Here is a 13001-nt window from a genome sequence, read left to right as displayed (position 1 = left end):
CTTTACTGTAGCTGCAAACTAATCCACTTGAACCATAAAACTCCCTGCAACAAACTCGACACACAAAGGGAAGCTTGAGCCGAGGCACAGGAGTACAAACTCAAGGATTTACTGGGAGAGGATTAGCACGTTCTCTGCATAAATAGAAAACCACTACAGGATCGGTGAGGCTGAACTGCAGCCTGAACTCTGGCTCTGTTTATGAAAAGATGGGATTTGTTTCTTCTAGTTCACTACAAATAAATTCAACTTAAATTGCCTTGTAAATGAGTGTTTCATTATGTGCAGTGTATAAAGTAAACTTTTAGAAAGAGAATCACAGAATCATGGAATGGTTTGGGTCAGAAGAGATGTCAGAAACCCATCCAGTTCCACCCCCTGCCATGAGCAGGGACACTTCTCACTGGATGACATTGCTCAAGCCCCATCCAACCTGGCCTGGAACCCCTCCAGGGATGGGGCAGCCACCCCTGCTCTGGGCAACCTGGGCCAGGGCCTCCCCTCTGTCATTGTGGAGAAATTCTTCATAATGTCTAATCCAAATCTTCCCCCTTCCAATTCAAAGCCATTCCCTGTCATCCTGTCGCTCCAGGCCCTTGTAAGAAGTCCCTCCCCAGCTTTCCTGGAGCCCCTTTCAGTACTGGAAGCTGCTCTAAGGTCTCCCCACAGCCTTCCCTTTTCCAGGATGAACAACCCCAACTCTCTCAGCCTGTCCTTGCATGGGAGCTGCTCCAGCCCTCAGATCATCTACGCGGCCTCCTCTCTACCCGTTCCAACAGCTCCATGTCCTTCCCGTGCTGAGGACTCCAGAACTGAACTCAGGGCTCCAGGTTTGGTCTCACCAGAGCAGAGCAGTGGGACAGAATCCCCTCCCTCCCTGCTGGTCACAACTGCAAAACAGAATGCAAAACAAAACTTCATGCTTTTTAATTAAAGCTGATACCTTTCCATTGCCATCTCCTTTTCTTTTTTTTCCATTCAATTTATGCGATGCTTGTGCACAAGTCTCTACTAGATCTGCATTAAAAAAGCGCTAATTAGGATAATTAAACGGAGAGATGACAGTTACTAGAACTCATAGTTCAGATTATTGGCAATTCCTGCTCTGAGATATCATTATTGGTAAGCCCATCAGACAGTAACATTCAAAAAGGTAGTTTGGTGCAAACTAAAGAAAATGCCATCACTTGAAACAACTTCATGACTCATAAATTAGTAATAGGCTGGAAATCTTGTGTTTTTCTTTTTTTTTTTCCACTTTTCTGATGGTTCTGCTTTCCCTAGTGCAGCACACTGAAGGTGAGCATCAAAACAGTCCCATGGAGGGGTCACGGTTGCTCTGCCACCCTCTCTAGCCCAGGGCACAGAAGCGGTGGCCGAGGGACAAGGCAAGGATGGCAGCGCCACCTCCTTGGTTTGGGCCGATCTCAGCCCATGGTGCTCTTGGTATCCAGCAACATCACAGGCTGCATCAAGTGCAAGTTTAATTAACGGACCAGATTGGATGCAATTTTAGGACAAAAGCTGTGGTGAGCGGATGCACATGAACAGTGTGAGGTAAATGTCACCTGTCAGTCATGTGAACTTGGAACAGCCTTGCTCCAGGGAGAGAAAAGAAGGCGCACACACACAGAGTGGGGAGCGAGAGGCTGGAAAGCAGCCCTACGAGAAAGGGTCTGGGGGTTCTGGTCAAAGGCAAGTTGAACATGAGCCAGCAATGAACTGACAGCCAAGAGGGAAACAGTGTCCTGGGGTGCATTGAGGAGATTGTCTCGCTTTGTCTCCACGCTGGGCTGGCCCCTTGAGCACTGGGGGCAGTTCTGGGCACCACAGGGTAAAAAGGATCTGAAGCTACTGGAGAGACTCCAGAGGAGGTCGTGGGGTTGGTGAAGGGTTTAGAAGGGAAGCTGTGTGAGTAGTGATTGAAGTCACTAGGTCTGTTCAGCCTGGAGGAGACCTCATTGTGCTCTGCAGGTTCCTCACAAGGGGAGGAGGAGCAGGCGTGGAGCTCTTCTCTCTGGTGCCAACGACCGGACCTGAGGGAATGGCAGGAAGATGTTCCAGGGGAGGGTTAGGTTGGACATTAGGAAAAGGTTGTTCCCCCAGAGGGTGGTGGAGCACTGGAACAGCTCCCAGGGAAGCAGTCACGGCCCCAAACCTGCCAGTATTCTAGAAGCCTTTGGCCAACACCCTCAGCCCCACAGTGTGAATGTTGGGGTTGTCCTATGCAGGGACAGGAGTTGGACTTGATGGTCCTTGTGTGTCCCTTCCCACTCAGGACATTCTAGGATTCACACATTCACACCCCACCCCGCACTGTTTCCCACACCATCCCGAGCTGCAGCCAGGGCTTCTCATCTTCTCTTCATTCAAGGTCCCTTCAGCCCCAATGAGGGTTTGGTAGCTGCTGAACTGCAGCCACTTCCAGCTTTCCCATGCAGAAATGCCACACCAGTGACGTATTTTCATAGACACAGGTGACTGAAACATAAAAAAACAGAAGAGATTGAGCCTGGACAGCCTGTCACAGCTTGCAGTGTGGGATGTCTGTGATTAATACCCAAACAACGTGGTGTTGGTTCTCACTAGATCAAAGCAGGATAAATTCACAAATTTAAAAGAGTAGATCCACTGTCAAAACAGAAATCCAAAAATCCAGCCAGTACTCATTTTCAAGATGACGCTGCTGAATAATCAATGACATAGGCAACCAGTGGAAATTCTTGAGTTATTGTAATTACAGGTGTGAATATTACAGTACTGAAGCCAAGAGTACTATTTAGCACCAGTTAGGAGCTGACAGGTTCATGAGCACACCTTGCTTTTGCCACAGGTACCCAAGTTACACCAGTGTCAAGATTCTTCCTTCAGCCAGATGCTGCTGAGCAGCTCAGCCTTCCAGGGTGAGATCATTTGCAAGCTCATATCATTTGCAAGCAATTATTTTGTGGGTTTAGACATAGAAGCATGGAATGGTCAGAAGAGACCTCAAAGCCCATCCAGTTCCACCCCCTGCCATGGGCAGGGACACCTCCCACTGGATCAGGGTTCTCAAGACCCCATCCAACCTGGTCTTGAACCCCTCCAGGGATGGGGCAGCCACCCCTGCTCTGGGCAACCTGGGCCAGGGCCTCCCCACCCTCATGGTTATGCACTACTTTTGGGGTGAGTCTGAGAGCAGCAACAGGCATTTGTCACCAAGATGTTGATTTGAGACCTCACTAGCAAAACCAGACCATGCTTAATGAACAGAGGTTCATTATTAAAGACTCTAAACTAGCACCATGTCACACTTCCAGATTCAGATTTGAAAGAGTCAGCCCAAGGAGCAGCTACTCCCCTGGGGAAGGGAGATTTGAGGACCTGCGGGGATGTTCTCTTGTCAGCAGGCGCAGGAGCAGCACACACGCAACTCATGGCCCGGGAGAGGGCAAAGGACAGGACAGAAGGTTTGGGGAGCAAACCACTTAGAGTGACAGGAGAAGAAGAACAACTAAGAAAAAGCAGAAGGAAAATAACAGTGAAGAAAAGTGGGTAGCCAACAGCAGATGGAATCCGCCTTCTGTTTCTGTGCACTCTGGCTTATCCTGAAGATGTTTATTGCGTCTTTTCCACTGGTTTATTGCTAGAATGCCATTTTCTTCCCACTTGGCACCCTAGCAAGAATTTGGCATGTTTTAGACACCTCTGTCATCATCTTTGTTCCCAGATTTGTCTCATCAGCACATTTACACTGTTTTATATTTGTTCAGATTGCTGTCACTGGCTTATTTTTAAAGGAACCCAGTTTGGCCTAGGGCAGCACCACAGTTTTATCAATCCCTGCCCAGAAAATCTTTCCCTTCTCAGAGAGGGCTCCGCTATCAACACAGCAAGGCACCATCTTCCTCTTTTGTCTTCTTTTTACATTTAGGAAGAATTCTCAATGTTAGGCATCATCACAACAGGAGCAAAAATAGCAAAAGGTAAACAAGAACCATAGAACTGTTAAGGTTGGAAAAGACCTTTAGATCATCCAGTCCAACTGGAAGCCCAACACCACCAGCAATTAAACTATGTCTCAAAGTGCCACAGCCACACATTTTCTGACCCCCTCCAGGGATGGAGACTCCACCAGTGCCCTGGGCAGCCTCTGCCAGGGCTTCACCACTCTGACAGTAAAGAAATGTTCCCTAGTATCCGATTTAAACCTCCCCTCGCACAACTTGAGGCCATTTCCCCTCACCCTATCTCTTGTTACTTGGGAGAATAGACCAGCACCTCACCACAACCTCCAGGGACTGCAGAGAGTGATGAGGTCTCCCCTCAGCCACCCCCTCTCTGACTAAACAGCCCCAGGTCCCTCAGTTGCTCCCACAACCCCTGGGCTCCAGACCCTTTCCCAGCTCCATTCCCTTCCCCAGACGCTCTCCAGCCCCTCAGTGTCTTCCTTGTAGTGAGGGGCCCAAAACTGAATCCAGGATTCCAGGTGTGGCCTCACCAGTGCCAATCCCTTCCCTGCTCCTTCTGGCCACCCCACGGCTGATCCAAGCCAGGATGGTCTTGGCCACCTGGGCCGCTGCTGGCTCATGTTCAGCCAGTTTTGACCAGCATCCCCAGGTCCTTTTCCGCCGGACAGTTTTCCAGCCACACTTCCCAAGCCCGGAGCGCTGCATAGGGATGTTGTGACCCAAGGGCAGGACTTGGTACTTTTTCTTGTCGAACCTCATACCATTGCCCTTGGCCTATAGATCTGCCCTGTCCAGATCCCTCTGCAGAGCCTTCCTGACCTCAAGCGCATCAACATTCCCGTCCAGCTTGATGTCACCTGAAAACTGACTGAGGAGGCACTTGATCTTTGATAGAGATGTTAAACAAGACTGGCCCCAACGCTGAGCCCTGATGGACAGTGCTTATGAAGACACAGATGGGGAAAGATGAAGAAAGAATAACAGAAGCTGCTTTTGAGGAATCAGGTGAGCACAGGTCCCTGACAGTTGGCCTCCAGATGTCAGAATCAAACAGATCCCAGGACCAGATGCAAAACCCACTTGAGATTATGGCACTGTATTTGAAAGATAATTAAAATGTTGATGCTCTACCAGGAGACGAATTGCCCCTTACTGCATGATGCTGCGCTCACAGAGCCCAGGCACATTTTCATGTCATTTTGTGTATGCACTGCACAGCAAATGCCTGTCACAATGATGCTGCTTTGTAAGAAAATCAGAATTCTAATGTGGTATCATAGAATCACAGAATGGTTTAAGGTAGAAGGGATCTCCAAGCCCATCCAGTCCCACCCCCTGCCATGGGCAGGGACCCCTCCCACTGGATCAGTTGCTCCAAGCCCCATCCAGCCTGGCCTTGAACACCTCCAGGGATGGGGCAGCCACAGCTTCCCTGGGCAACCAGGGCCAGGGCCTCCCCACCCTCATGGCCAAACATTTCTTCCCAAGATCTCATCTTAATTTCCCCTCTTTCAGCTTAAAGCTTCACGTTTCAGAGTTGTGCACCAGTACAAGATCATTAATTCAGCAAAACCACTTGCGCTGCTCCTCACTCTCAAATCCCTACCTGCAATTTATTTCATAGCATCCTATAATAATTCCATATAATGGCTTATGGTAGAAATCTTTCTTATTGTAACTGCCTTGATAACCAAAGGGGAGGTAAGACAGTTCTTTTTTACCTTTTTCTTTAGTGAAATTGGTCTTTCAATCAAGAGCCGTTTAGAGATCCCCCCTCTCCTAAAATCACTTGAAAAACATTACACTGAGAAGCTAAAGACCTAAGAACTGAGCCATTTTCAGAGCATCCATTGTCTGTAGCTGGTGAATTTGATCCCCTTCTCTGCAAATGTTGCGACATGTATTGAGCGCACAGGATGAAGTTGCTCCAGGGAGGATTCAGGTCCACATAACCATGGAAGTTCTTCTCTGGTCTCTAGTTTTGTGCAATGACTGTGGGATGGTTACAGGTGTGCCCGGTCTCCTTTTTACCAGAGACTTTTCCATTAACAGAGACAATGCAGACCAACTGCTTTCATATAAAGTGCAGTCAGAAGTCCCACCACCTCATTCACTCACCATCTGCTTACCTTTCACCTTTGCTGGTATGAACAAGAACAATAGGACAAGTCCCCTTCCTACCGATACACCACAGCACACACGGACACACAGTGTCGCACACAGCTGACAAACCTGAATGGACATGGCAGTTAGGGTTGATTACATCAATCCAACCTCACACCATCCCTAAATGTGACTTCAAGGAGACCTTTTGTCACCCAGCTCCGAGAATTTGATGTTTCTTGACATTTGATAACAGAGAGATTTGGACCTTGATTATCTGAAGGGATTTCATCCTGTAGACTGAGAAACACGAGGTCCGTATCCTCATTCCGGGCACTAAGGTTCTGGAAGTTACCCAGCTCTTCCCAGGTGAACTGGATGTGTGTAGGACCAGTCTCTATGTTATTAATGGGAAGCTCCAGCACAGCCTAAAAAATAGGCTTCACATCTTCTCTCTTCTCTAACACACAGCTTTTCCTACCCAAACCAGTACATTATCACTCCCTCTCCCCAGCTGCTGATTCACAGTTCCTGAAGTCCCACCTACCTCTAAGAGCTGTACAACACGTTCAAGGAGGTTATTTCCCTTGCTCATCATTCTGAGTACAGGGCTTTCCCATTTTCAATCCTCTTGCTGAGTTATTTCCTTTTCCCATTATGTGGTTTTAAAAGCATTTAATGTAATTAAAAGACTTTGCAAAACCCAATGTATAATTTTCCTTGTGAAAAGATTAAATGGACTGTCCAGCCTATGAACAGCACAATGGCACTGGAGCTCCTAACACACCTTCCTTTCCATGGCTCCTTGTGGAAACATCCCAGTGCTTCCAGACTCACCAAAACCACCCGGACTTAAAAGCACAGGCAACTTCAAAGTGTTGAAAAGTAATACATCTTGATATCCCTTTACAACTTCATTACAGAATCATAGAATCATCAAGGTTGAAAAAGACCTCTAAGAACATCCAGTTCCACCACCAGGCCAATCCCACCGTGCCTACTAAACCATGTCCCCAAGTGCCCACATTCTTCTTGAACCCCTCCAGGGATGGAGACACAACCGCTGTCCTGGGCAGCCTCTTCCAATGCTTCACCGCTCTGTCAGTAAAGAAATGTTTCCTAATATCCAATCTAATCCATTCCCTGCTCCTGCTGGCCACACCACTGCCAATCCAAGCCAGGATGCTCTTGGCCACCTGGGCCGCTGCTGGCTCATGTTCAGGTGCTGTTAACCAGCACCCCCAGGTTGCCAGGCAGCTTTCCAGCTGCTCTTCCCAAGCCTGGAGCATTGCCTGGGGTTATTGCGACTTAGGTTCAGGACTCAGCCCTCGGCCTTGTTGATCCTTATACAAGTGGCCTTGGCCCATAGATCTGGCCTGTCCAGGTCCCTCTGCAGAGCCTTCCTGCCCTCAAACAGGTTGACGCTCCCACCCAATTTGGTGTTGCCTCCAAACTGACTGAGGGCGCACTTACAGATCATCATTCCTCTTGGATCTGACAAGGGAACCCAGAAACTTGGGAGATGGGTCTCTGCAGAGCATCTTACTGAAACATAAGAAAGCCACTCACTCTTTGCAAGAAAAATAGGTTCACTTGATAACAAACTCAGGAACCTGGAAATGAGAGCTTTCCAATGCAGCATATAATGTCCTGAATTGTTGAGATTTCTGTTGCTTTTCTTATCAAGCTGAACATGACACATTGATCAGGGCACCGTGCATGCACATGCTGTTCTGAAAACAGCTTTAAATAAGCCTCCCATGGGCTGGGAAACCATAGACGGTGCACAGGGCCAAAAATACTGAGATGGTGGAAGGCTTTTTTTGAAATCTACTACCAGTCAAAACCAAACTGACACTGGAGGCCGGATCTCAGATCCATTTAAAGGCATCAGTGGAGTTAATATAACAGAATTATAGAATGGCTTGGGTGGGAAGGAACCTCAAAGCCCATCCAGTTCCAACCCTCTGCCATGGGCAGGGACATCTCCCGCTCCATCAGGGTGCTCAAAGCCCCATCCAGTCTCACCTTGAAATAGGTGTAGACCTTGGCCTTGGCCTTGTCACACTCCATGAGGTTCACACAGCCCCTCCACACAGCTTGGTGGTGGAACCACCAGCGCTCAGCTCTGTCAGGCTGTGCCTGCAGCGTACCCAGGCAGGTGAAAACACAGATGGAAGCACAAGCCTGGTGCCAAACCTTGCCCTGCCCTGTGCAAAAAAGAGAAATGGTGGGTGTGTAAAAAAGGAAGGTGATTGTTTACAGGATATGCAGTCATTTATATTTAGCAGCTTAATGTTCCACGCTGCTGGTGAAAGACAATGAGGGAAGCAAAGCAGCTGTCAGATAACCACCAGCCTCAATCTACAGTTTCAGTATTTCTGGGCAGCTGCTTCTGGGAAACTATGCCAGGATGCAAAACAGGCAAGAAACCCTCTTAATCATTTACCTCATCCTGAAGAACAAGAAACCAGTTATTGTCGACCTTCCTGTGAATAACATCTACTAAAAGGTAATATTTATTTCTTTGTGCCTTCAAGATCACTTTGTGTCTTGGCAAATGCCTCTTAAGTTGATGACTTGTTTGTCTTTTTTTGAATAAACCATATAATTAAGGATGCTATTAATTTCAGAGATGAGTTGAATACAATATAACACAGTTCTTTCAGAATAAACCCAGTAATCTTAGCTTTTAAAATAAAGGAAAAAGAAGAAGAGCCAGTGAACTCCAGGCTGATCAGTCTCACCTCTATGCCTGGCAAGATCACGGATCTGATCCTCCAGGCACACAGAAAATAAGGAGGCGATTTGTGACAGCCAGCATGGCTTCACCAAGGACAAATTCTGTCTGACAAATTTAGAGGCATTCTACGACTACAGCATTGGTGGCTAAGGGAGACATAACTGACATCATCAACCTGGGCTTGGGCAAAGCATTTGGCACTGTCACACATGACCTTCTGGTTAATAATTTAGGCAGACATGGATTTGATGGATGGATGGATAGATAAGGCATTGGCTGGATGGTCACACTCAGAGTTGTGATCAATGGCTCAATGTCCAGGTAGAGACCAGTGACGAGCAGGTTACCGCAAGGGTTAGGACAGGGGCTGGTGTTATTTAATATCTTTGTCGCATACAAGGACAGTGGGGTTGAGGGCACCCTCAGGAAGTTTGCTGATGACACCAGGCTGTGTGGTGTGGCCAACACGCTGGAGGGAAGAGATGGATCCAGAGGGACCTGGACAGGCTGGAGAGGTGGGGCTGTGAGAACCTCATGGAGTGCAACAAGGCCAAGGGCAACGTCCTGCACCTGGGTCAGGGCCATCCCAAGCACAAACACGGGCTGGGTGGAGAATGGATTGGGAGCACCCTAAGGAGAAGGACTTGGGGTGCTGCAGGATGAGAAGCTCAACATGAGCTGGCAATGGGCGCTTGCAGCCCAGAAACCAACTGTGTCCTGGGCTGCATCCAAACCAGTGGGAGCAGCAGGGAGGGAGGGGATTCTGCCCCTCTGCTCTGCTCTGGTGAGACCAAACCTGAAGCCCTGCGTTCAGTTCTGGAGTCCTCAGCAGAAGGTGGCTCCAGGGCTCCCCTCTTTCAGCTAAAAACCGTTCCCCCTCATCCTATCCCTGCCCTCCATGATCAAGAGCCCCTCCACAGCTTTCCTGGAGCCCTTTTCAGTACTGGAAGCTGCTGTAAGGTCTCCCCAGAGCCTTCTCTTCTCCAGGCTGAACAACCCCAACTCTCTCAGCCTGTCCTCGTACAGGAGGTGCTCCAGCCCTCAGATTGTCTCTGTGGCCTCCTCTGGACCCATTCCAACAGATCCATGTCCTTCCTGTGAAGATGAAATCTCATGAAATTTTACCAGTAGTTAAAGACATAGCTTCTAATTTTTAGTATTATGGACTTCAGGGTTACGATTTATTACATCAATGTAAAAAAAAACAACCCCAAACAAGGAAAAATCAAATCCTTTTCTGTAGGTAAGAAAAGCACTCACTGATGCAGATCGCCTGTTTTCACCAATCCTACCAAACTCTGTCTGTACAGGGCACCTCTTTCTTCCTGTCAAAATCAGAACATGTAGAAGGCTGAAGAGGAAACAAAAGTTAAACCAAACCATTTAAAAATACAGCACTGTGAAAAATTTTATTTAATTTTTATCAGTACTAAATACTCACTACCACTAGGAACAGACATGCCTTTTTTTTTGTTTTGTTTTGGGGTTTTGTTTCTTTTTTTAAAACCCTGTATTAAATGTTGACCTACAGCTTGCTGTGCCTTAGAAGTCTGGCTCAGGAGTTAACTGCATGATTTTTTATTTAAATAGACCAGCACTTAAGTTTGAAAATCAGACAAATACAGGTGAACAGGAAAATTAAATTACACATTCAGTTCATACAAACGTCTCTTGTTCTATGCACTAAATCCTGTTAACTAGCCGAGATCTTTTAAAAATTCTTCAAATACTTATGAAACATTATTTACAAATTACATAAATAAATTCAGGTCACTTTTAAGTTAACCAGTACAAAAAAAAAAGTCATCTTTTGGTACTGCGTGTACTAAAAATGTTCTCGTTTATTGATCGTAACCCAGTTTGCAGTATAAAATGTTTGTTCACTTACATCAAAATGGGCTCAAATAGAAGGAAGGAAGGAATTGGTTTCAAAAGAAAACAAAACAATATTATAAATGCTTAAGATCAACGAGGCTTCTTCATGTTCCTTTCTGCACAGCCTGCAGTCATTTTTAGAAGTCCCTTCTACAGCATTTGCCGTGTGAACAGGGCATCTCAAAATAGCTGAGCCGGAGTTTCAGCACAGGGAAATACTCAGTACATCGCTCACACTGCACAAAGACCTTTTACCAGGAGGGAAAGGACAGAACGAACGTCAGCGGCCAGCACAAGCCTTTACAACATTTAACTTAAAAGGCAGCATTCATAGAACTAATCACAGACTATACACATCCTGCACCGAACAGCGAGCAAAAGGACTGGAAAATATACATTTAGGAAAACAAGAGACCAATGGGTTTCCATTACCTTTGTTAAAATTAATGCTTTTCTGCTTGTCTTTTGTTTTAAAACCAGCATTGACACCACCAACAACTACAACTACCTCTTCCTTTAATACAATATATGCCAGGTAACTACCATATGTGAGAAATGTACAATGAAAGGCGAGAAACCACTGAATTTCCTATACAGCCACATGAAAATATAAAGCCATAGTGATTCCAAAGTGCCATGAATACCAAATTCAAGTGATGGTTGATAGCATGTAGGTAAGAAACTAAATAGAACTTGCTCTAGGGGTTGCCAAGCCCTTCAGCTACATCTTCAGTTTCCCCTTTGGCTGCTTTGGTGAGGATTTCCATCCATTTCAGCTGCAGTTCTTCATCTTCCGCACTGAAATATAGAGTTTGCTGGGACTGGCAAAGCTTAAAAACATGCTTCACTTCAAACCTCTCACCAGAACCTGGTAAACTGACTTCGTATCCAGGCAGAGGAATAGGACGTGGGCTCCGTCCATCCTAAAGAAGAAAGAACAAAAGTCAAAATTCAGCAACAAATGGTACTGGAAATGGGAGGAGCAGGGGTATGTGGGGAAGAAGGAGTTCCTCTCAATGGCATTAAAGAAACGCTTTTTCCAAACAGCTTAGAACTCACTTTGAAGTAGAACAACGTGACTGGAGATGCATCACCCTACAGCTGAGACATGGTCCCCAGGCACATGCTCAGGCCAGGCAGCCCCACCACAGCTCTCCCCAAACTGGAGCATTTGAGCATGTGCTGCCGGTGAGGAGCCCTCCGTGCTGGAGCCACCCGCTGCCACCCCTGCCCACGGAGCAGACACGCACACACACTCTCCAACAAGCACATGAACACAGCTCGAGTGCGCGTGCATTTGGCTCCTCGCTGAGGACTGTAGCTTAGAAAACAGACAAGAGGCAATGGCGACTGCCTAACTTAAAACAGCAAAACACCTGCATTATTTGTTGTGTTTTCTTCTTGTCTAACAAGACTCCCTTTCACAGCAAGGACATTGGACTGGCAGCAGCATGTCTTGGATTTTCAGGTAGTTTCACATAAGTTGCACATGTTGTCTTCTACAAAAAACCCCATTTGCACTGGGTACAGGTAATCTCATCCAGATCAGAAAGGTGGGTGAACCTCATAGAACATTTGTAAGATTGGTTTCGAGGAGACAAATAAGCAGAGCTGGACCCAAAGACAACTGCCAGGGAAGAGACTTTGAAATAAAAGAGAATTTGAGGTTTTAAATCAATCACTGAATCTTCTCAGATGGTCTCGGGTTATGTAATGATGCTTTCAGAGCTGTCAAAGAAGTTAAAGTTCTTGACCATCCTTCAAAGGCCAACTTAACTCACAGATCTAAAGAGTGATACAGCTCTCTAGCAGTCACATCTTGAGCATCAACCAGCTCCTCTATGAAGCTCTCAGGAAAGGCATACTTTGGCAAGACAGGGTGTGCAATGACCAAGCAATTCAATTCACGTGACACCAGCAAAGCATTTTCAGAGGTAGGTTCTGAAACTGAAGGCCAAACCACACAGGCATCAAGCATAAGAAGCCATCACTGAGTGTAGCAGCCTACCCATGTTCAGTGGCTCGTACCATTAACATGGCATCCCGCAAAGAGGTGGCAAAGACATTCTTTTGTCACCTCACACTGAATGCAGATGACTTAATGAATCTGTAAAGGGACCACAGCTCTGAGAACAATGGCAAAAATATACCCTTGTCTAACACTCAGATTAAAGTAGTTCAAGTTTCAGACCTGCTCACATCAATGCAAACACGTACATTAACTTAAGGGGCAAACCACGCACAAAAATGTGTCTACACATTTTATTAAATCAATGTAGGGTTCATGGTTTATTAATCTGCTACTTGCTATGCAAAAAATGCCACAGTCC

The 13001-nt window shown here is 46.6% G+C and overlaps 1 protein-coding gene across 5 annotated transcripts in view; it reads right to left on the bottom strand.

The window, feature by feature from the left end:
* Window positions 1–10358: 10358 nt before the first annotated feature.
* The window catches only part of FGD3 (FYVE, RhoGEF and PH domain containing 3), a 107794-nt gene continuing 105151 nt past the window's right edge, over window positions 10359–13001 (bottom strand). For 3 of the 5 annotated variants that reach the window (XM_069865666.1, XM_069865669.1, XM_069865667.1), the window contains exon 19: window positions 10359–11594. In XM_069865666.1, coding sequence (XP_069721767.1) covers window positions 11370–11594 — 225 coding nt within the window. In that variant the 3' untranslated portion in view covers window positions 10359–11369. The remainder of the gene's footprint in view (window positions 11595–13001) is intronic. The other 2 variants (XM_069865668.1, XR_011338179.1) reach the window with 2 other exon arrangements.

The sequence above is a fragment of the Phaenicophaeus curvirostris genome, chromosome 11, assembly GCF_032191515.1.
Source record: "Phaenicophaeus curvirostris isolate KB17595 chromosome 11, BPBGC_Pcur_1.0, whole genome shotgun sequence".
NCBI lineage: Eukaryota > Metazoa > Chordata > Aves > Cuculiformes > Cuculidae > Phaenicophaeus > Phaenicophaeus curvirostris.
The sequence above is the reverse complement of the archived record's forward strand: the minus strand, read 5'-3'. Positions and strand labels throughout refer to the sequence as shown.